This window comes from Petaurus breviceps, unplaced genomic scaffold (genome assembly GCF_028583685.1).
Source record: "Petaurus breviceps papuanus isolate PSGF00001 unplaced genomic scaffold, PetGlider_PUasm1.0 99, whole genome shotgun sequence".
Classification (NCBI taxonomy): domain Eukaryota; kingdom Metazoa; phylum Chordata; class Mammalia; order Diprotodontia; family Petauridae; genus Petaurus; species Petaurus breviceps.
The window spans coordinates 24,527,172-24,551,244 of record NW_027187465.1 but is presented as its reverse complement, the minus strand read 5'-3'; the positions used below and the strand labels follow the sequence as shown (position 1 = coordinate 24,551,244).

General features: G+C 37.1%; 1 protein-coding gene across 4 annotated transcripts in view; it reads left to right on the top strand.

Moving 5' to 3' along the window:
* The window catches only part of CLIP1 (CAP-Gly domain containing linker protein 1), a 126,608-nt gene that overhangs the window by 28,205 nt on the left and 74,330 nt on the right, over nucleotides 1-24,073 (top strand). For 2 of the 4 annotated variants that reach the window (XM_069081632.1, XM_069081634.1), the window contains 7 exons: nucleotides 40-164; nucleotides 3,120-3,339; nucleotides 7,266-7,463; nucleotides 8,034-8,137; nucleotides 10,970-11,030; nucleotides 19,083-20,027; nucleotides 22,215-22,331. In XM_069081632.1, the coding sequence (XP_068937733.1) occupies nucleotides 40-164; nucleotides 3,120-3,339; nucleotides 7,266-7,463; nucleotides 8,034-8,137; nucleotides 10,970-11,030; nucleotides 19,083-20,027; nucleotides 22,215-22,331 (1,770 nt within the window). Of the gene's footprint in view, nucleotides 1-39; nucleotides 165-3,119; nucleotides 3,340-7,265; nucleotides 7,464-8,033; nucleotides 8,138-10,969; nucleotides 11,031-12,679; nucleotides 12,713-15,928; nucleotides 16,034-19,082; nucleotides 20,028-22,214; nucleotides 22,332-24,073 lie in introns of all 4 variants that reach the window. The other 2 variants (XM_069081635.1, XM_069081633.1) reach the window with 2 other exon arrangements.

Genomic DNA, 24,073 nt, shown 5'->3' with positions numbered 1-24,073 from the left:
TTCAGTTTCTCTTTTGTCATTCTTTTTCTCCACTTTTAGGTCGGTGGCACAAAAGCTGGGGTAGTACGATTTCTTGGGGAGACAGACTTTGCCAAAGGAGAATGGTGTGGTGTGGAGTTGGATGAACCTCTTGGAAAGAATGATGGAGCTGTTGCTGGAACGAGGTTTGTTTAGTTTTCTGTATTAGGTATTTGAGTGGAGTTTTTGCCAAGCATGTGTGTAATATAGCCCAGGCAGGTTCCAGTGCCTTGATTCTTTGTCACCAATGACATTGACTTGGCTGTTCCCCATAGAATTGAAGGCATTCCTTGGATGATCTCTCTTAGTAATCTCTGTCATACCCTTGAGTAACCTTGTATGAATCTTTTTATTTTTATCATAGGGAGAAATATTTTGGAACACTTTTTAACTTAGTTCTATATTGTGAAATGAACTTTTCACATGGGAGACCAAGGCATACTATAAAGAAGAGGAATCTAACTTTTGTAAAAAATGAATATAAACCACATATTTTTAAAAAATTGACATCTAAATATATCATCCTGAAACTGCAGAATTCATACTCTAGCAAAAACCAGGACTGGTTCTGTCTAACAGATAAGACACAGACCTTCCTGACTGTTCAGAGGCAAGTTTTTTCCCTTCTGGGTACTAGTTTTCTACATATTTAAAACAATCTCTACCTCCATCCCACAATAAAAATTAGAGGTAGCATTTGCTGAAAGAATGATTACTTATCTGAGTACTTTAAAGATCTGTAATATTTTCATGGGTTCTTCTTGTTGATAGCTGTGGTAAAAGGTTTATTTTTAATTATATATAATTGATATAAAAATATATTAATCAACTAACTGCTTAGAATATTTATATACTGATGTGAGTGGCATAGGTTCTTTTGGGTAAATGTATTACAGTACTCTGTTATAGAAAAAGAAGCTTTGAGATGATAAATTTATACAAATGATCACTTTTAACATTGTGTGAGAAAAATGTAATAGTCCCCTAATTTCATTAAACAGCCAACAGGTATTATTTACCTCAGTAATTGAGATAAGCAACTTTGTTCACCTGCATTTTATTGCCTCTGCCAAAGCTATATACTTGTTTGATTTTTTTTATGAATAAATTATTCTATTCTGTTATAATTGTTTTTTTTTTTTTTAAGCAATCGGGGTTAAGTAACTTGCTCAAGGTTACACGGCCAATTATTATTTCTGGGTGTGGTGCTGAGTATCTGAGCCCGGATTTGATCCAGGTCATCCTGACACTGGAGCCAGTGCTCTTACTCGCTGAGCCACCTGGCTGCCCCTAAGCAATTGGGGTTAAGTAACTTGCTCAAGGTTACGTTGCTGGGTGGGTGCTAAGTGTCTGAGCCCGGGATTCAATCTCCAAGTCTTCTCAACACTGGAGCCGGTGCTCTTACTTGCTGTGCTACCTGGCTGCCCCTATAATTGGTTCTTTTATCTATATGATTCTTCTGTTGTATAGGAAAGCTGTATCTGTGTATTCTTGCTTTACTTTTATGAAGTAGATGAAATATTTGATCCTTTGGATTAGGATTTTTCTGTCACTATGGTTCTACCTTAGTATATAGTAATTTTGTAAAATATTCTTATATTCATATTTCACATATGTATATATTTTGTATGTGTTTGATAAATGAATGTATGTATACACACATGTATCAAGAAAGACAAACAGAGAAAGACAGACAAGGGGGAGGATACCATGGTTTATTGGATGAATCAGCCTTGGAATCTTGAAGACCTAGATTGGAGTCTCTCCTTTGAGGCCTCTGATACATTTAAGTTGTCAGTTACCCAATTAACTCTTTAAGAGTTAAAAGGAAAAGGACCTATATGTACAAAAATATTTATGGCAGCTCTTTTTGCGGTGGCAAGGAATTGGAAATTGAGGGGATGCGCATCAGTTGGAATGGCTGAACAAGCTGTGGTATATGAATATAATGGAACACTATTGTTCCATTAGGAGTGATAAGCAAGCAAATTTCAGAAAAACCTGAAAAGTCTTACATGAACTGATGCAGAGTGAAGTGAGCAGAACCAGGAGAACATTGTAGACAGTAACAGCCACATTGTACAATGATAAATTTTGATAAATTTAGCTCTGTATAGCAGTGCCATAAGACAATTCCAAAAGACTAAAGATGCAAATGCTATCCACATCCAGAGAAAGAACTATGGAGTCTGAATGCAGAGCAAAGAATATTTTCTCTCTTTTTTTTTCTTTCTCATGGTTATTTCCTTTGGTTCTTAGTCGTCTTTACAACATGACTAATGTTGAAATATATTTAATATGATTATACATGTATATAGCCTGTAGCAGATTGCATGCCATCTTTGGGAAGCAGAATGGAAGGGAAGGGGAAAAATTTAGAACTTCTTATCAAAGCGAATGTTGAAAACTAAAAACAAAAAACAATTTAAAAAAAAAGACTATAAATTGCCAATGAATTGCTGATCTATAGTAGTAAAAGGTATTTCCTCATCAGGAATTTTTTATACCAGTGAAATTATAAGCCCAATAAAAATGAATAAATATAAATCTAAAAATATAGCCTTGCATATATATGTATATTTTATTTTTATTTAAAATTTTGATACATCCCTAGGATTTCATTAGCATAGCATTCTAATATGAAAACATTCTACCAGTGTGGATCAGTAATTCATCTGTAACTTACAGTCTTAGTTGTTGAGGGCATCTAGAGGTTATTATTCACTCAGAAATCTAGAGTGTCAGGTGCAGGACTTGAACCCAGGTCTTCTTGACTCCAAGGCTGTCTGGCTTCCCTAGCTAATGCTGCTACATATATATTTGTCTGTGTGTGTGTGTGTGTGAATATACACATATATGTTTATAACAAATACACATATATGCTCATATATACAGACCCCCAAACTCTATTAAGCTTTATAGCTTGACATTATACCAAGACTTTTTGAATACCTTGAGTGGTTTACCTGTTTGAATGGTAATCTTGATGTTGTTATTGCTGTTGATATAGTCCATAGTAGTCAATATTGATTGGGGGAAGAGGGAGTGCTGTTCTAATGGTCATTATGCCTGGTAATTTGAACTCTTCCTGTTCTCTATAGGTATTTTCAGTGTCAACCGAAATATGGTTTGTTTGCTCCTGTCCATAAAGTGACCAAGATTGGCTTCCCTTCTACAACACCAGCCAAAGCCAAGGCTGCCGCTGTGAGGAAAGTGATGGCAACCCCAGGCAGCCTGAAGCGTAGCCCTTCCGCCTCCTCCCTCAGCTCCCTGAGTTCTGTAGCCTCCTCCGTAAGCAGCAAGCCCAGTCGTACAGGATTAGTAAGCTCCAGTTTTCTTATTGCATGCTTCACACGTCCCAGGTGCAGCAAATGCTATTTTGTCTTTTGCTTTGCTTAAACAACCACCACAAATTCCTTTCTCCTTGTGCTTAAAAAAAAAAAAAGTGCGTGTAGTAGAAGTTGTAGCTTGCCATGAAACCTGTTACTAGTAGATCACATATATGTTTATCGTTCCATAGCTACAGAAAGAGTGCTAACTTTCTGAAATAAGAAAGAGGCTTCTCACAGTTTCTGCCAAACTCTTAATTTCCTTAAACTCAAATTTATCTAGTTCTTCTGTACCTATATAGTTAAGTGGCCTGACATTGGTGGGTGAGTGCTTTCTGTCGGACAGTTTGGACAAACTGAGGATGTGGAAATATGAGGGTTTTTTTTTTCTTCTTACATAGAAGCCTCTTTCTTTTTTTTTATTTTTTCTTTAATATGTAAGAAAAAGTATTTTGAATTCAGTTTTTGAAGATTCTAATATTCTGTTAACTAAAAACTTATTGTGGAAAATGTTTCTGGTTTGAGTTTTAGGAAACAAAATGAGTTTTCAGGTTCTTTGGGGGATTAAAAATAATCTTGAGTCTTTTTATTTTTCAAGGGCATTTAAAAAATAGAAACATCAAAGTTAAAGTAGGCAATACCCACTCTTATTATAAATGCAGCAACTAATGTTGAAGAATCATAGACTTTAAAGCAGTAACTTGGAATTGACGTACGTGTCCTTTGGTCCTTGTCCTTAAGTTTGGAACCAGAAAGGTCATGCCACCTACTGGCTTATTTTTGAAATGACAGAGAGTAGGCTTAGAAGCAGGTTGTGCCCCTTACTGTGTTTACTTTGTTCCTGTGGTAATGGTAGATTAGAGGTTAGGATTTAATTGAAGAAGCATTTTAGGATGTTCAGTTTCCCTTTGTTATTTTTTGCTGCAGGTGGATGATTTATACTTAGGTCTTGGAGTTGAAGGGCTATATAGTTTATTTAGGTGTCATACCATGTATGTTGTGTTTGTTGTCAGAGATTGTTTTTGTTTTTGTTTTTTTCACCAGCCATACCCAAAAATTTAAAGAAAGGTTAGGCTATTTTAGTAGCATCTGGCAAGTAAATATACATATCTAGAAGAAGACTGTGTTGTGACATTTTTGGGAAAAGTAACAGGAACTCTGAAATGTCAGTAAAGGAATCTCTTCACTTTTGGCAAATGCTAGGGATAGCTAACTCTAATAAATTGAGTCTGCTTAGGTAAATCTAGGTGGATTATAGAAAATGTTCATGGGAATGTTCACTCTAAGAATTTATTATTTTGCCATGTTTCCCAGGGTACATGGAACTTAATTTTAAAAAAAAATTTTAAGTATTTAGACTTTTTTTTTTGCCTTTTGGAGGGCAATTGGGCTTAAGTAACTTGCCTAAGGTTACATGGCTAGTTTTTTTTTTTTTTGGTGTGTTAAGTGTCTGACTCTGGATCTGAACTCAGGTCCTCCTGACTCCAGGGCCAGTGCTTTACTTACTGCGTCACCTAGCTGCCCCAAGCATTTAGACTTTTTTTTTTTTAAGCAGTCGGGGTTAAATAACTTGCTCAAGGTTACACAGCCAGTTATTTCTGGGTGTGGTGCTGAGTGTCTGAGCCCGGGATTCGATCTCCAGGTCGTCCCAACACTGGAGCCGGTGCCCCCATTTAGACTTCTTAACTTCCTTTTTTTTTTAGTTCCACATTCTTTCATCCCTCCTTTCCCTCATCCATTCAGAAGGCAAGAAAAGCAGAACACATTTCTAATATGTATAGTCATGTTTTACATGACTATATATACATTCCATATTAGCCATGTTTAAAGAAAGAGAAAGAAATATGCTTCAGTCTGTACTCTGAGTCCATCAGCTCTCTATCTGAAGGTGATGCTTCATTATGAGACCTTTGGAATTGTGTGTCAAAGGAGCAAAATTATTCTAGGTTTTGTACCTACCTCAGTCCTTATCTATTTGCTTTCTCAAAGCAGTGGGTCAATCTTTCTGGTAAGAAAATTTCTGAATGTGAGTTGGGCTTTCTTTTATTTTAAGGATGATGATTTTTGTGTATCCTATTGGATAATGTTTAAAGAATTAAAAAAAAAATTTTTGGAGAGGGGAAGGCAAGGCATTTGGGGTTAAGTGACTTGCCCAAGGTCACACAGCTAGTGTGTCAAGTGTCTGAGACTGGATTTGAACTCAGATCCTCCTGACTCCAGGGCCAGTTGTCTATTCACTGTACTACCTAGCTGTCCCCAAAATTTATTTTTTTAAAAGTCATCTGAAAATCAGTTAACTCTGTAAACAGTAAAAAATTGGTAACTATTATTTTGTTATTCTGAAATGAATGTATTTGAGAAGCAAGCAATGGAAATTATTAATAAAAACAATAGAAATATTTCGTAATTAGGATTTTACTGTATCCTTGTTCATATATAAAACAATGTAACATAACTGGATTCTTTCTTTTTCCTTGGCATAAAATTGCCTAATCATTGAACTAAGCCAGACCCATGTGCTCATTATGAGTACCCTTCCTATGAGAACTCACATAGCTTTATTAAGAGAAGACATTCAGATACTAAATGAAATTTTGATGGTAAACATTGCACAAGGTAGGAATCTAAAGATGAATGTATCCTAAGACTAAAGATGGTTGTTAAAAATTCTCCTGGCCAGGGTGGCCAGGTAGCACAGCGAGTAAGAGCACTGGCTCCAGTGTTGAGAAGACCTGGAGATCGAATCCCGGGCTCAGACACTTAGCACCCACCCAGAAACACCTGGCCGTGTAACCTTGAGCAAGTTACTTAACCCCAATTGCTTAGGGGCGGCCAGGTGGCTCAGCGAGTAAGAGCACCGGCTCCAGTGTTGGGACGACCTGGAGATCGAATCCCGGGCTCAGACACTCAGCACCACACCCAGAAATAACTGGCTGTGTAACCTTGAGCAAGTTACTTAACCCTGATTGCTTAATTAAAAAAAAAAATTCTCCTGGCCCCTACAAGCTAGCTTGGGAGGTTACTTTTCTATTGGAGTTCACATCTAGTCTCCTTCTAACTGATTTTTTTTCCTCTAAAGGAAGGGACAAGAAATCTAAGATTTAAAAAAAAAAGTGGATGCAAGGACTTCAGTTCTTTTTTTTTTTCTTTTTTACATTTTGGAAGGTGGATGCAGTTCTTCTTCCAGTCTTTTTCTATATAGGGTGCTTTGAAGATACTTGGCACTTAGGCCCTACCAAATCTGTGTTTCTGGGTACAAGGCTTCTCTGAAAAAAAATTTTTTTAACAGACAAACTACTCACAAAAGCCTGTGATTTAAGCCTGGTTAATCGCCTGAAGAGGGTTCTGTAACTCCATGGGGGAGCTGTTTGGTAACTTCATGGCATTTGCAACCCTCAAAGAAGTTGGATAAAGAATGTATTCGAACTCAAGATTGTGGATCCAGGAAGAATGTAGAAGGCATACTCAAATTCTTCTAACATGAGGATATTTGTACATCTAGCTCAAGCTCAGGCAGAAGTGGAATTGAGACTAGTTCAATGGGTCCTACAAATATCTCCTGATTTCCTACCCATCTGTACATATAGATTGAGGTCATGGTCACTTGTAGCCCAGCCACTTGGCTTGATCCTCGCCACATCCCCTTCTTGACTGGAGTAGTCCTGTGACCAGGCGTATTGGCTTTTTGTTCTCAAGACTTTGATCTGAAGTGAAATTTACAGATAGGAACCATATGCTTGATCTCTTCTTTACTGAGAAATCTCTCCAGAGATAGCTATTGGGCATGTCCAAGAGGTAGGAGGCACTTTCGCTTGGCTGAGGGGACGCCTGTTGTGCATGTACCGCTCACTGTCTGCTACTTCAATGGCAGAGCCTCTATAATGGCATTGCCTTCACTTTTTTAACTTTACTTTGCAGTTGACTGAAACTTCTTCAAGATATGCCAGGAAGATCTCCGGCACCACCGCCCTCCAAGAGGCTCTGAAGGAGAAGCAGCAGCACATCGAACAGCTGCTGGCTGAGAGGGACCTAGAGAGGGCGGAGGTGGCAAAAGCAACAAGCCATGTGGGGGAAATAGAGCAGGAGCTAGCTCTGGCTCGGGATGGACATGATCAGGTGAAGTCTGGGCACTGAGGTCTCTTGGCAGAGGTGATAATCCCCAAGTTGAGTCAAGAGGTAGAAGGTATACTTCCTGCTCAGAGCCAGTGAACTAGTTTTGAGAGTTGTGGAGATTTCTTGTAAATTCTGCTGTCACTTGTGTTTGGAAGCTTTAGCTTTTGGTGGAAAAGTTTTTGTCTCTTGGGCCACAATAATTTGCCAACCTTTTCATATCCTGATGTCATTTGTTTTAGGCTAGCTTGTATATAATAGGACAGGAATGTCATATTAAAAAACAAAAAAAACCAAAAACACCAACCCCAAAACCGTCCCCGTAATCACATGTCTCATTTCAGATATCATTTTAAGTATTTTGGCTTGAGAGAGAATTGCTTACTATCCCCTTACCTTTTGAGGTAAGGTTATGTCTTTCAAATGGGAATGATAATCTAGACACAGCTTCCAGGAGGAGTAATTTATTTATGATCATAATGCACGGTAACATAAGATTTTAGCATAAAAGTCTAACAGTTCAGTTATAATCTATTCCAGAAACAGTCTGCTTACCAACCTTTTTGCCTTTGCTAGCATGTCCTGGAAATGGAAGCAAAGATGGACCAGCTGCGAGCGATGGTGGAAGCTGCTGATAGGGAGAAGGTGGAGCTTCTTAACCAACTAGAGGAAGAGAAAAGGTGATCCCAAACTGCCTCGTGCAACTGGGGCTTTTTTTAAAAAGCTGTGAATTATTTGAAACATTCTTCCTGTTACAGCCCTTATTTGTTGAGTGGAAATCTTGTTACTCATACTGTGTGATGTGTACTTGCTTTTCATTTAGGCCTTTGGAGGTTTGAAATTACTCAACTTGTCTAACCCTCCTTAATGAAGCATGTAACCTTAGGGTTGTCATATTCAGTCATGTAGAACTTTAACCCTGAACCATAGTCTGTCTTACCTATTGTCAAGTGTTCAAGTATTTATTAAATACCTTTGCTGTATTTTCATATCGTGCCCAGTTTTGTTAGTGAGATAAAAGTATGTAGAATATGGTCCCTGTAGTTGAGGAGTTCATAGTTTTAGTGGGAATATGACACTAGAGAACTCCAAAAGGAAATCTGTATATTCAAGTGCCTGTTGTATTCCAAAGAGGATCCCAAAATTGGGTATTATAAGGGCATGTTTCTTGTATCAAGGCACAAGCTCAGGACTCTTAAGAGAGAATTCATATGAAAGTTGTTTCAACATAACTATGTATATCCTAAAGTCTTTCCCCTCCTATAATTAAAAAGCTGTCAGTTGAGTTAGTTATCTTCTTATACTGACAAGTGTTTATTGAATACTATTTGCTTAGGACTGTGGTAGGTTGTAGGGGTTACAAAAGAAGTATCATACAGTTTGTTTTTGAGGAGCTTATAATCTCATTGAGATACAAAATCACCAGTCATTTAATCAGTAAGTATTAATTATTGATATAATTATTAAGGATATAACATATCAATAAATAATAAACCTTTATTATGCACCTACTATGTGCCAGGCATTGTGCATGTATAAGTATATGTAAAGTAAATACAAGGCAAATTTATGGGGAGGTACTAGCTTCTGGGTCCATCAGGAAAGGCCTTATATGAGGGAGAACACTTGAATTGAATTTTAAAGGAAACTAGAAATTGTATGAGGTGGCTATGGCTAGAACATGATGTTCTAGACATGGAGGACTGGCCATGTGAAAACAAAGAAATAGGGGCTCATACATGATGTATGAGGATGAGCAAGTGGCCAGTATGAATTGTTGAGTTGACAAAGGAGAGTCATGTCTGCTCAACCTGGAAAAGAACACTTGTCTCATTTGTACAAAGCTTGGGGACTTGGCTGACATATTGGAAAATAGAGTCAACAGAACCAGCATCTACATAGCACTTGGAGGTTTGCCAAGCTATTTACTTATGTTATCTTGTTTGATCATCACCACAACCTTGGCAATTGGGTGCTAATGCTGGCCACTTTCTAAAGATGAGAGAGGTGAGGTGAGTTGTCCAGGGTCACAACAGCCAGTAAGTATATGAGGTTGGAATTGGACTTGTCTGCTGACTCCAAGGCTAGCATTCACTGTGCCACCTAACTGCCTCCTTCCAAAGATTCCGAAAATGTCTTAGTAAGCTTAGACCATTGGGCTGAATTTAATAAGATTATATTTATCCTTATCACCTTCACAAGTACAAAATGTATGTGTAGTTAGAGAGCAGTTAGTCTGAAAAAGATTGGGTGCTATAGCAAGCTCTGTGTGACTCAGCTACAACATGGTCACTGAGCAAGTTGAGGAAGTGTTGAAAGGCAGTAGGAAAGAAGTGATGGTTCTATCATAAGTAACTGATCAGTCTGAGTACCACGTGAATGAGTTGGCAGTATGATAAAGGGCCTCAAGGTCTTCCCCTGGAACATTCTCCCGGAATCAGATGTAAACAAGAAATGGCTTTGGATGTTTCCAGCACCAGTCTTTGAAAAATAAGTGGACGGTTTGTTTCTCCTGAATGCCAAAATACCTAGTAAAATTTTCATCCATCGCTCTGTGTGCTATCATCCTGCAGGTTGCTAAGCAACACAAATGTTCCCCAGCAGCCAAATTTGCAGTGAGTTCAAGAGTAATTTGTAGCTGTGGAAATTTATGGCTTAAGCTGGGGAAGTTTTTAGGTTTTTGTTTTTTTAAACAGTTTCTTGCTTTTTCTACAGATGATGTGGGTTTGAAATACTTTGTGTGTGTGTGTGTGCGCGCATATATATATGTATATATATATTTGTTGTGTTTGCATATGTATGTATATGTGCTTGCTTTCTTTTTTCTTTTCCTATTTTCCTGTGAAATGTGAATCTTGTACATTTCTGAAGTCTTCTGTATTCAGAAGACATCGTTTTTAGATATTGTTTACCCACTGTTTTTACCACCAGAGTGTTTGCCGCTCTTGTTTATGGCCCCTTCTCGCTGTTCCGGAAACAAGTCCCATGATCTCCCCATAACTCAGTCTGGAGCCAGGGCTACTGTCCTATTCCTCAATGCCACACCACTTCTTTGGAACTCTGCTTCTTTGTCATTGATGTTGCAGATTCAATAAGACATGGTTCTCCACCTAGAATCTGTGTAGTAATCCTAGAAAGTAAAGGAAGCTGTTTTTGTGAGATCTTACATCCATCTCTGTGGCAATACAGACCTTTCCTTTACTGTTTGCTGTTACTTTGTCTAGGTCTGTTTTAGGTTCGATGACCACAGCAATTAGTTAACTTTTTCTTTTTTGTCTCTGTCTTGTCATTCCAGTAGAATATGTTATTATCTTTCTCTACTCTGTATATCAAATGAAGGATGGAGAAATGTGATTATATAGTTCTTTATTTTTTTCTAAGGGAAATATTGCCATTTGATTTCCCTCAAAGCATCTGCAAATATCATCAGATGAGGGGGTGGCTTTTTGTTTTTGTGAAGACAGGCATATTTCTTGGTTTATTCTAAACTTCCTTGGTTTTTCACCCCACAGGAAGGTGGAAGACCTTCAGTTCAGAGTGGAGGAGGAATCTATTACCAAAGGCGATCTTGAGGTAAAACCCCTCCAACTCCCTAAAGCTCCTATGGGAAATAAGGTAGAGAAAGAACCCTAGGTAGAGAAATTATACCCTGCCCAGAGTCTGACCTGTGGTAAGAGGAGTTCGTAGGGAGGAGACACACCTAAGAGGTGTCTGATGGCCTGACTGCTGAGTGATTGTGCACAGAGACTTCACATGTCTGTCAACTGGCATAAAGGGCAGGGTTGCGGGGCTTTTGGGTGTGATTAGGTGCTGGCAGTAGAGATGGTGAGCTTTATTTATGTTATGGCTACAGAGGCCTTGATAATAGCCCTAAAGGAGAACTTTTTGTTCTTTTCTCTTATTCCAAAATTAAACTCTCCAACAGTTTTAATCAAGTCACAAATATGGCAGTGTATTCTATTGTTAGAGCCATTCTTGTGTGTGTGTGTGTGTGTGTGTGTGTGTGTGTGTGTGTGTGTGTACACTTCTTTCATAGTCATATTTTTCTTTAAAGGCCAGTTTAGACTTATCATAGCCTTGGCCTCACTTGTAATTCTTTTCCTCGGTGAATCTGGATAAAACTAGATGGGCTGTGCCAGTTGTGAACTTAAGTTATTGTCAAAATTGTTCTTAACATTTTGGAAGAAGAGATACTCTGGCATTTGTCTTTTTTTCCCCGTGAGAGCTTTATATGTCACTACTTTTTTTAAGAAAACAAAGTATAAGGGGTGGCCAGGTGGCTCAGTGAGTAAGAGCACCGGCCCCAGAGTCGGGATGACCTGGGATCAAATCCGGGCTCTGATACTTAGCACCACACCCAGAAATAACTGTCCGTGTAACCTTGAGCAAGTTACTTAACCCTGATTGCTTAAAAAAAAAAAAAGAATACAAAGTGTAAAACTAATCATGTAGCATTTCCTTCTTTTTCTCTAACTTACAATCTAGGTGACATTACATATTTTGAATTCACAAAGAACTGGTGACCCTTAGCTTTAACTGAGTCCTTAGAGAATGATTCATGCCTACATGTTTTGCATGCAATGCTTTGAATTGAGTGAGTTTATTTCTATAACCACTACTAGATTCCCTTTCAGGAGAGCTTAGATCCAAAATGCTGGGCACCTTTCAGATTCATTTTAAGTACTTTAATCTGCAACTTTGTTTTTAGATATTGTTCTGTTGTCTTCATTGCATGGAATATAAATTTGAGCTATATCGAAAGTCTGAGATTCTATCCTGCCCAAGTAGTCCCTTCTTTAATACTACTAAGGAAACAGAGGCTCTTCTCAGTTGAAAATAAGCTTATCGAACTAATGATAAGGAAGGGAGCCCCATTCATTGTGTTCATTTTGGGGACCCAAACTTAGATCTTTATCACCATTTAGTTATCTGTAATGTATAACAATTGTTGTCTTTGTTCATTTCACATCCACTCACATTTCTTTAGTTGTACTTTGTGTTATTCATTTAAAAAATGCCTCGAACCTCATCAGAAAGTTCATGACTTCATCAAGTTCATAAAATATATCTTGTTTAAAAAACCAATATTCTGCCTAAATGCCTATAGCTGAACTATAGCAGTAATATGTTCAGTAGTTATAATCAATCAGTTTTGTTGAACCTTTGTGAAATGTTGAAATTAGTTGAAAATTTTTGTTCTTAATTTTTTTTTTTACTGATAGCAAAAGAACGAGATATCTGAAGATCCTGAGAATGTAAGAGGGTACTTACCTGTGTGGAAATTTTCCCTTTTAACACAGATTGTATACAGTTAAAATGCTTATTCATATACTCAAATATACTAACTGCAATCTGTCTTCAGAACATTGACTATAATATTTCTGTGCATGTGTCTTTCCAGAGCAGTTATATTTCTATTCAGAAGACAATGTCTATAGTGCTTAAATTCTCTAGAACTCTTATGTGAGCGAATGAGCATATTTCCTTCCCTGATAGAGGCCTTAGGTCTGGCCTTCATCTACTTCATTTTTACACAGTAGATTTTACAACGACACTAAGGAAATGATAATGGCATCCTGACGCTCAGAGTGTCTGTGGTGGGAAAAGAGTAGGAGGAAAAGGACACGTCTGGATCAGGTTTTCAAGCCTTCTGAATCTTCTTCCCTGCACACAGTCACAGGGGTTTGCAAGATCCCTACTACTTGTAGCATCCTTTTCGTGAGCTCCCACTACTGGTCAGTCACTAGTAGGACAGCTGACAGCATGAAACCCAAGTTTGCATTGTAGACTCTGTTGCGTGTTCCTCGTTTCATGAACGACTCAGAGGAAAGCATTCTCCAAGGAAAACACACACTCAGCATTTTCATTGATGTGTACAATTTTAACTTTGATTTGCATGTATTGAAGTGGGTTTTGTTTTTTCTTGAGTGGCAAATCTGTTTTGTGTGTGTGTGTATGTGTTTTGCCTGAAATAGTAAAATATAAACCTCACTCAACTGAATTAAAAAAAAACAGTGCTTCATTTTTCACATATGTATTTTTCCAGCTGTAGCATCGAAGCAAAGGAGTCCAAAAATTCTTGCTTTGATTAGTCCTATGGAGAAAATAAGAATAAGGTTAAAACCAAAGGTCCCTTTTTCTCTATCTACCCATCCCTGGAAATATTGAAAACTCAGTACTGAACTTGAACTTCCTTCTGAAAGATTCCTCTTTGTGACGCTCCTTTAGTGATCTGGGTCGCTTTTCTCCTTCTGAAACAGGCTTCTGCTACACATAGTGCCAGGCTGCATGGGGTCTTCTCCTTGCCCTTGCTTTTCTTTTTGACTTCCTGTTCCTGTCTCTTAGGATCCTTTGTCATCTTTCAAGGACACAAGATACTTGAAAGAGTTTTTTCAGTCATTCAAGTGATTGGTACATTCTTACTAGATGTTTCATTGTGAGACTGTGCTTACCCTGGTGCCCTTTGTCTCAGTGTAATCTAAAGGATAAATGAAGTGATCAGAATTTGTGTAGGGTGAAGAATAGAATATGACAGGCTCTTGATTTTCTTTTGGTAGTTATTAACTTTTACTCTAGAGATTTTGATTCAGTTCTGCAAAAATCTTGACAGCAGTTAGACCTGAAGAACAATGTAATAGGGTGCTTTGTGGAATTGTGAGTTCCCCTTCGTGGGCAGTATCTGAGAAGAGGCAGGATGGCCGCCCCTCTGGGACATTTCACAAGTCATTCTAGTGGCAGGTTTGGGGCTGAACTGGACAATCTTTAAGGTTCTAAAATTCTGGATCATTTAGATGTTGGTGTTTGGCCTCTGCTGCTTCTTTGGATTTCACCATTGAGGCTAATTTCAAATTTCTGACCACAATGGTCTGTATTGGATACTTTTTTTTTGGGAAAGCAATTTGAGTAATATATAACTAAGAGGCACATAAGAGGTTGGAAACAGTCTGTCCAGTTCTTAGAATTTGAATCAGATTCAGTCAACCTATTGAAAGTATAAGGAAACTTCTCCCTCATTCTTTTTAAAAATTTCTTTAATTTGAAGATTCAACTAAAGCAAAAAATGCCTTTCTCATTAAAACAAGATGATTTTTTTACATTTTTTTCCTTCTGGTTAAGTGTCATAGTAACCACATCACTATCATTACTATATTTATTGGCCCTAGGTTCTCAGATTGGTCCATTTAATTCTTGCAATGTAAGTGCTTGGCAGCTGCTGAGAAGAGTTGCCTTTGTCACTGTATTCAGTCAGTTGTTCCATCAGCTGATTATTTATTATATTTTCTTTTCATATAGAGAAAATAGGCTGGGCAAAGAATATTCTTGGATTAGTAAGAAGTACTGTAGATTCGTTAAGATTTAGTCTCATTCAAATCTGCCTAAATCTCAGGTCTTCCCTTTTATTGGAGTTTTTCAAGCAGAGGTTGAATGATCTGATATTTTTTATAATGCCAGTTTCTTTTTGAGTATGACTAACTGAATGTCTGCTGAATTCTTTTCAAGCTCTAAAATTCTTTGTTCCCATGAATCATATCTAGTCTCCTAAGCAATCTACATACATGATAATGGAAAGTAGAATTTATGAGTTAATTCCTTGCTTTCCATTCTATTTCCTTATTTTTTGCCCTCAGATTATATAGGCTCTTCTTCCTCTTTGTAGAGGAGTATAAAGAACTTTCCCTAATTCTAGCAATATCATTTTTTCTTATTAAATCCACTTGTTACATCTGAGGATGAGTAGCTTTTGGAATATATTTCCTCTTTGGAAGAAATAGGAACTTAGAAGTTGTGATTCCTGTCTTCTGTGTACTGTAGGTGGAAAAATCAGTTGCTAAGGATTCCTGGTCCTCCTGCTCACCCCAGCAGATGCCCTTCATGTTATGACTCTCCTTACTTTTGTTTCTGAATACCATTAAGGAGTGATATCCTCATCCTCAGTCATGTCAGGTATTTTTCTAAGATTTGAAGATCTGCCCCAAGACCTTAGTGAGATCTCAAGAATAACTGAATAGTTTCTACAATAGTGCCTTCATGGAGTGTGTAAGTCAGTTGTATACATATATGAGAGATATTGATATGTTGGAGAATAGGGGTGACCATAGCTTAGAGAAATATTAACTAATCTAATTTGTGCTGATAAATTTCACTTACTTATAAATATAACTCATGTTTGGCTGCATGTATCTGACCCTCTTCATCTCGCCTCATGTGCTTTATTTCTTTTTTCCTTATTCTCTGCCTCAGTCCATATACCTCCTCACCCACCACACCTTATCCATAGCCTCCTTTCTCATCCCCAACCCCTCCATCTCAACCCCTTTCTCTTCCCTTCTCTATCTTTTCTGCTCATTTTTTTTTTTTGGCAAAAAAAAAAAAAAATACTGGTGGCTCCGCCTGCATGCCGCTCTCTTTTCTTGTGCTGGCATGTGATGGTGGCACTTTTGTGTTCTCTTCCTCTTCCTTTTTACTAACAGACGCAGACCAAACTGGAGCATGCCCGCATTAAGGAGCTTGAACAAAGCCTGCTCTTTGAAAAGACCAAAGCTGACAAACTCCAGAGGGAGTTAGAAGACACTAGGGTAATGGTTTTCACTATTTAATGGAACGAGACCCCATGGTTGAATTGTGGACACTTAGGGGCCTTGTGCTTTGTCATTCATATGACTCATGTCCCAGTGGTTTAACTTAAGCTTGGTCCTGGTATTGTTCAGATACTCATGAGTTTAGAATGACCCATAGTTCCAGGTGTTTTCACAGTAGTCTTTAAAATTTTTAACTGCTCGTTTTCACATAAATTGATTTAAGAAATAATACAGCCCATATGTGCATCAAAAACAAAAGCAAGATTGGTTGTGCTGCAAAATATAGATCTGTGACTTGACCCAACTAGTCAATTATCCTCTCACTCTCATTTTTATAGAGATTGGACTCTCACTGTCCCTTTTTATTTTGCTGTTTTAGGCTTTGGCTTTTTCCCTGCCTTCTTCCCTGGTCTTTGGTGGGAAGGGGGTAGAGCATTGGCTGAGTCTTGGCTTCCCTGTCTCCCTGCCCCACCCTTGCCCTTCCCTCTTCCTCGTTTCTTGGTACCTGATCTGTCTTTGTATCCTAGCCTCTCCTTTCTGGCCCTCTGATTGGTTTAATCTCCCTTGATAGGAGGATGAATAAGTAGCCCTGCCACGAACTGGGACTACAATTGGTTTTTGGAGGCCATCAGGTCATGGTTCTGTTTGGACCTTGGAAACTACTAGGAGTTTCAAAGTGAATCTTTTGGCTTCATAAGCATCTTTGTGCTTAAAAGAAATAAATCTTACATATTTTAATCAACATTGGATTTTCAGGTGGCCAAAATAATTATGCTAATTAAACCTTATATTGCAATTTTTCTTTTGAATCCTTAATATTTTTAAATTTTTTCTTGATGAGAAATCACTGATTTTTACAGTCTATCTGTAATTGATCCAATCCCTTTTATTTCTCCATCAAAAGGTTTTGTACTGTGTGTGTGGTTTGTTTTGTTTTGTTTTTTTAACCTTCTCACCCAGGCCCACATTGGAAAATTTCCTGTTTTAGGTTTAAGGTGGGGAAAATAAGGGTTCACTAAAACATAAAGCGTGTACTTAAACCGAAGTTCTTAGTTACTTGTTAGCCAAGGAATTAACCTGGGATTTGGGAGGGACAAATGGGACTGAGTTTTCATAAAATTGAATTGCTGTCAGGTAAGTATGTTCTCATTTCTGTAGAACTTTCCAAGGAGAACTTTTGATAGGTTTTTGTCATTGTCATTGTATATTCTATGTATAGTATGATATATTTATTGCTCTAATAAGTGTCTTCTCTTAATCCCCACTCTGAATTTGCAAAAACTCTTCTTATATTATAAAATAATCCCTTTAGTTTAATATAACGGGATCACAGGTATGCTTTTTTATGATAATATAGGGGAGCCTGTGTTTTTTTTTTTAGACTTTAGAATTTCATTAAAGATACAACAAAATATATATGATTTTTCCCCTTTTACCGACTTAGAGTGTTTTAAGTACTTTAATAGCTTCATTGTTATTGATTTAAATTAATCTCCCCATTTGGCATCTATTTTTTAAATACTGTAGACAGTGCTCTAACTTCATTAATATTTTGTTACCTGATTTTGTGGTATCTATCTCTTCGATTATTGATGAGAATTCTTTGGGTCAAGTCTATTTCCTTAAACTCTGTCAAGTATCAGTGACAGTACAAATCTGGAAGAATTACAAGCTGATCCTGTCTGTAGAATGTTGCAGATTGATTCTTTCATTCTCTTCTTGCTCTGTGCTTTGTGATAGTCATTTTAATCCTCACCAAAAAGGGAGGAAATCAGTAAGTTTTTACTATTTGTTTACTGTTCTAATAAAAAACATTGTGAAAGGAGAGTTAAGTCAAAGAAAAGCATCATCCTTAAGATTTGGTATGTCCTTAAGAGATCTTTGCTACATTTTTATTATCTTCTGTTGCCCTGCTAATAATCAGTCTATACAGTCAGTTACTAAATATTTTTAAGTACTGACCATGGTACCCGACACTTGGGGATACAGAGTATAAAGAATGAAACAATTTTTAACCTTAAAGAAGGAGGAGATAACAGATGCATATAAATATACACAGCAGTAATATAAAGTGGATCAAGACAAATATATACAAAGTCAAGGCAGTTGGGAGATAAAGGGTTCATGCAGAAGACCGTGCCTGAGCTATCCCTCAGAAGAGTGCAAGTCTGTGAAGCAAAGGGTAAGGAGGGAGTATAGAATCTAGGCCTCCAGATGGCTAGTTCAGTGGCCTGGGAGACAGGGTTTGTGTGTTAGGAAGAGAGGAGCCAGTTTGGCCAAGTGTAGCATTTCACTGTGCTTTTTATGCCAGAAGCTAACTTTTTTCCCCAAGGATTCTGATTAATAGGTAGTTGAAAATAGCTTCCTAAAAATGCTAGGAAACAAAGTAAGATCATGTAAAGTTAATTGGTCAAGTCAGTAATGGACTTCGAAAATCTAAGAGGGGGCTTATTAGAAGACACTTAATTAGAATGATAGGTAAGTAATGATTCTTATCATATACTTAAAAACTGTCAGGGATAACAGTCTAACCTAGACAATAAGAAGTTAAGCTAAATTATTCTACTAAAAACATTTATCACTTGGTGATGGAAAGTTTAAGTAATTTAGACTCTCTCATTACCTCCTTTGACTTGGATCAGGAACTATCATTCCTTCTTGAATTAAGTATGGCAGGCTTTACTCAGAAAAAACAAGACAAGTCTTCCCTTAAATTGAAAAACATGCTTTAATCCCCATTATTTTTGGTAGGAATTAAGGGACAGAATTATTAATGTAGTTGAAATTAGAAAAGGTAAGCTGGGACTCTTTTAGTGTCTCAAAACAGTAGTAATTTTTAGTAGATTTTTATGAAGTTGTTTTTGAGAAACCAGGAAAAACACAGCTGGAAATATATATTAAGTACAAATATTGCTATTTTTACTGCTTTAATGGGTATTGGGAGAGTTCTTGATGACTTATTTTTGCATAACTTCAAGATTAAGTAAAACCCATGTGTTTTGTTATTTAAATAATACGTTTTTCTTTGAACTGCTGTTATTAATAGGTGGCTACAGTTTCAGAAAAGTCTCGTATTATGGAACTAGAGAGAGACTTAACATTAAGAATACAGGAAGTAGCTGAGCTTCGAAGAAGTTTGGAGTCCAGTAAACCAGCTGGTGATGTGGACACTTCACTCTCCCTTTTGCAAGAGATAAGTTCTTTGCAAGAAAAATTGGAAGCCATGCATATTGACCACCAACATGAAATAATTTCTCTAAAGGAACATTTCGGAGCCACAGAAGAAAGTCATCAAAAGGAGGTGAAGGCACTTCATGCGGCATCTGAAAAGCTCTCAAAGGAGAATGAGTCTTTGAAAAGCAAGCTTGATCATGCTAACAAGGAGAACTCTGAAGTGATAGCTCTGTGGAAGTCGAAACTAGAATCTGCCATTGCTTCCCATCAACAGGCAATGGAAGAGCTCAAAGTTTCATTTAGCAAAAGTGTTGGGACTGAGACAGCGGAGTTTGCTGAGCTAAAGACACAGATTGAAAAGTTGAAACTAGACTATCAGGATGAAATAGAGACTTTGAAATGCAAACAAGACTCTGAACGGTCTGCTCATGCTAAAGAGATGGAAATCCTGAAGACTAAGCTCATGAAAGTCATTACAGAAAAGGAGCAAGGTTTAGAAGGCCTCAGAATCCAAATGGAAAAGGCAGAAGACCAGCATCTAGTAGAGATGGAAGACACGTTAAACAAATTGCAGGAAGCGGAAATAAAGGTAAAAGAGCTAAAGGTAGTGCAAGCCAAATACAATGAGCAAGCCGAGGTTATTGATAATATTACAACCCAGCTCAAGGCTACTGAAGAAAAACTCTTGGACCTTGATACACTTTGGAAAGCCAATTCCGAAGGTAAATTGGAAATGCAAAAACTTAGCCAGCAGCTTGAGGCAGCTGAGAAGCAAATAAAAAATTTAGAGATGGAAAAAATTGCCACAAGTGGCAAGGTTTGTATCAACATCCTTCAGATTTTTCTTTTCTGTTTGTTGTTTTCATTTTGCATTGTTTATTACTTTTGAATCCAAGTCATTCATATCCATTTCCAAAATAAGCTACTTGTTGCTTGAAGCTTTCCCAGTAGAGCATAGTATCTTTGTTTCATATGAGGAGATCTGAGAACATTCTCCATCTAGAATGTAGCACCCTAGCTCTAATTTTGGGTCCTCTATATATTATTTTTGCTGACAGGGCTTGTTTCAGTTTAATCTTTGTCTTCCATCTTGCTACATGATGCTATTCTCAGTTATCAGAGCAACAAAGCTTCCTGAGATACAGTAAGTAAGCAATGTTGAGTCAAATGGAATGTTGATCAAATTCAGTAATTATTTAAAATATTAATTCCTCCCAACTAGAAATCGCTGGGTCATAATTCTTCTTTTGGACATAAAAGTAATTTCATAGAAGTCAGACTTTTTCATTGTTGCCTCTTACGTGGTTCTCTTGGAAACACTAAGAATGACAGTTCTCTTGGAAGTTCAGAATGGGCTTTTTTTTTTAGCAGGAACAAAGCTAGGTTTATAAATTGCACTTAGCTTCTGGGAAATGGTACACATGTGTTGTGAGTCGTTTATTAACATATTTACAAAGCACTTTTCTTACAGTTATGTTGTAAGGCAGGAATGCAAGTAATATTAAACCCAATTAAGATTTGGGTAGAAAAAAATTTGAGCTCAGAAAAGTTGAGTGATTAGAGCTGAGATTTATGTAAAGTCAGAATTTCTGATTCAAAATCTGGCACTGATTCCATTCATTACACTGTGCTACGTCTGAGAAAAAATTAAAGGATATTCAGATTGGCTTCTGAGTCCTTTCTATTCTCTAGAAAATTAATATTTGATATAAATCTTGCATACGGCTCAAATACAAAGGAACTGTAATGACATCAGATTGACATAATGACAATTGACATTGTCTTGGGGTGGGAATAACCTACATCTACAGATAGTAAACCCTCTGTAGTATATTCTAGGAGTTGTTGGAGGCCCGTGGATTAAATGAGATGCCCAGACTCACACCATTAATAATGATAAAGCACAAGAAACTCTACACCTAGCTCTCTGTCCACTATGCCATATTGCCTCATCCAGCTCAAAAATCTTGATTATTGAATGATAATCATGTGGATCGCACACTATTTGTTCATTTAATTTTATATATTTGATTGGAGTAGAATAATTCCATCTAACGTGTGAGTTAATTCTGGCAAGACACTCTAGCATTTTATTTATCCCATACCTGTACCTTCCTATTGGTTCTTCTTGTAGTAACAATAATAATAATACTTTACAGTTGTATGGTATACTTAGCTGTTACTTTACAGAACTGTTTCTTACACATCATCTTATTCGTGCTTGACAACTATTTTGAAGAAATTGGAGTCTCAGAAAGATGATGTCATAAGATACTAAATGGCAGATTTGGGACTCGAACCTGTTGTTTAATAAGGTGTTTTCAGAGGTTGCTTTAGTCAAAGGTGACTAGAAGTTAGGTGAGGAGTTGGGGGGGCGGGGCGCAGATCTCCTCTTTTGGTACAGAGATACTCAAAACAAAATAAAAATGTGAGAATCACATACAGCTTATGGCGCATTTTAAAATTCAGTTGTAAGTAGAGTTTTCTGGCTCTGGCCTAATGGCTTTTAAAACCTAGAACATGAAAAACTATTAATAACTATGGCTTCAGGATACAAAATGCTGTCCTCTCTCAAGTGTCATGATCTGTGACATGCAGATACCCAAAAATTAAAAAAAAAAGAAACCAAACTACAACAGATCCTTTAAAGAAATATCTGCTGACAATTAAACAATAGTTATTAGGAAATCTTAACTAATTCTGTGTAGAATTATAGTTTCATAATTGGCTTCTTATCACGAATAGTATTTTAACACATGCCTTTATTTCCTTCAGCTTTGTTCTACCATGTTTACGTTCTCATTTTTTTTTTTTTTTAGTTTTTAATTTTCCCCCCTTCTTTTTTTTTTTTTTTTTTTTATTCTTTTTTTTATTTTCTTTTGCTTTGTTCTTCCTTGTTTTTGTTTTTTTTTTTTTTTTTAGTTTTTAATTTTCCCCCCTTCATTTTTGTTTACTTTTTTTGTTTGTTTTTTTGCTTTTTATTTCATGTAACTATCCATGTTAGGCTAGTCACATAACAAAAGAACTACAGGGGAAAGAGTTAAAGCTCATTAATCTTCAGAAAAATTTGAGTGCAGTGAGTCAAGTGAAAGATGATTTGGAAAAAGAGCTTCAGATTTTGGTAAGTACCTTGTTGGACGAGTCTGTCTCAGGACTTACTCTGTTCACTTTTGGATTTTACCTCCTTAAAAACTCAAAATTAGTTATAAATTACTTGTTGTTTGGTTGCTTAGACCTGTCAAGCCTTGGTTTAAAACGAAAAGAGAGATTACTTGAAATAGGTTAAATGCAAACCAGCCTCCAAAGGTAGGTATCATGCCTTTCCTTGTCTATTCTTTTTAAAAAATCATTTCCTTCTTTTTTCATAAAAGATTTAGTTGCCACTAAATAAAGTGACTCCTTACTTTAGAAACTCTCAAAGTGGGAATGTCCCCTCTATGTAAATGACCCATTGCTTATCTCTTGCCCTAGTAGTCAAAGGACCTGCTCTGGATAGCTGCCAAGATTTCCTGAGCATAGAACTCTTCGTGTTAGATCTGGAGAGTTATCTTATCCCAGCAGTTCTGTCTATTTATCTTCATTGTTAGAATGTTTCAGAGGAAGGACTTGAATCCCGATCTTTCTATCTTCAAGGCTTATCCTCTTGAATGTTATAATTATATAATGTTATAATATAATTGTTATTTTATAATTATATGTATTTATAATTTATAATATATAATTATATTATATTATTATATTATATATAAAATTATATAATGTTATAATATAATACATCATATTGCATTTCTTAAAAGTATGGGAGAGTAAAAGAAACAAATGTTATGTGATTGCCAAATCTGATGATTTTGTCTCAGTCCTCAGCCTTATCAGACTCTGCTGTATTTGGTACAATGTTACCTACCTTCTTCCCCTGGATTCTCCTTCCTCTGTGTGTCCTTTTTCCCTCCCAGACTACTTACTTTTTCCTATTTTGCATTCTCGACCACTCATTCTCAGTTTCCTTTGCTGGGTCGTCATACTTCCTCATTGTGGTCCTTCAAGGCTCTTTTCTAGACTCTCTTCTTTTTTGTTCCTTCATTGGATTTGTTCTGTTCATCAGCTCCCATAAATTTATTATCTCTCTACAGTGACTCCCAGATCTGTATATCTATCCCCATCTCTTCCCCTGAGCTCCAGTTCTTCAGCACCTCCTATTGGACATTTTAAACTATGTGTTACAGAACCTTCTCAAACTGTGTGTGTCTAGAACACCACTTGTTACTTTTCCCCAAAACCACTCTTCTTCGAAGCACTTCCCCATTCCAGTACTAGGCACCATCATTCTTCCTAGGTTTCCCACTCATCCCATATAGCCAATCAATTACTTCCTTTTATTTATTTTTATTTTATTTTATCCAGTCAGTTAGCAAAATCTTGCTTTTTTTTTTTACTTTTGCTTTTACTGTTCCACAGTATCTCTCAGCTAGTTCTCTCAATTCATGCAGCTACCACATTAGTTCAAATCTTCATCATCTCTTTCCTAAACTGTTGCCTTTTACTCTTTCTGTGTGCCTCAGTTATTTCCCTACTCCAGTCATCCTTCAGAAGGTTACCAAAGGGATTTTTTTGAGGTGTGGATCTGACCATATTATTGCCCTAAAATCTTCTCTTGAGTCAAGTGAAAACTCCTTTGTTTCACTTGGCCTCAATCTGTCTTTCTAGCCTCATTGGTCATCACTTCCCATCCCTTATTCTACAGTGTAGCTGAACTCAACTTTTTTTCGGGGAACAGAAAAATTCCAGTCCACAGATGGAAGCTGGACAGACAGGGTTTCTCCCCTCTTTGGCAGCTCTTCCAGCTCAGCTTCCTTCTTTGGTAGT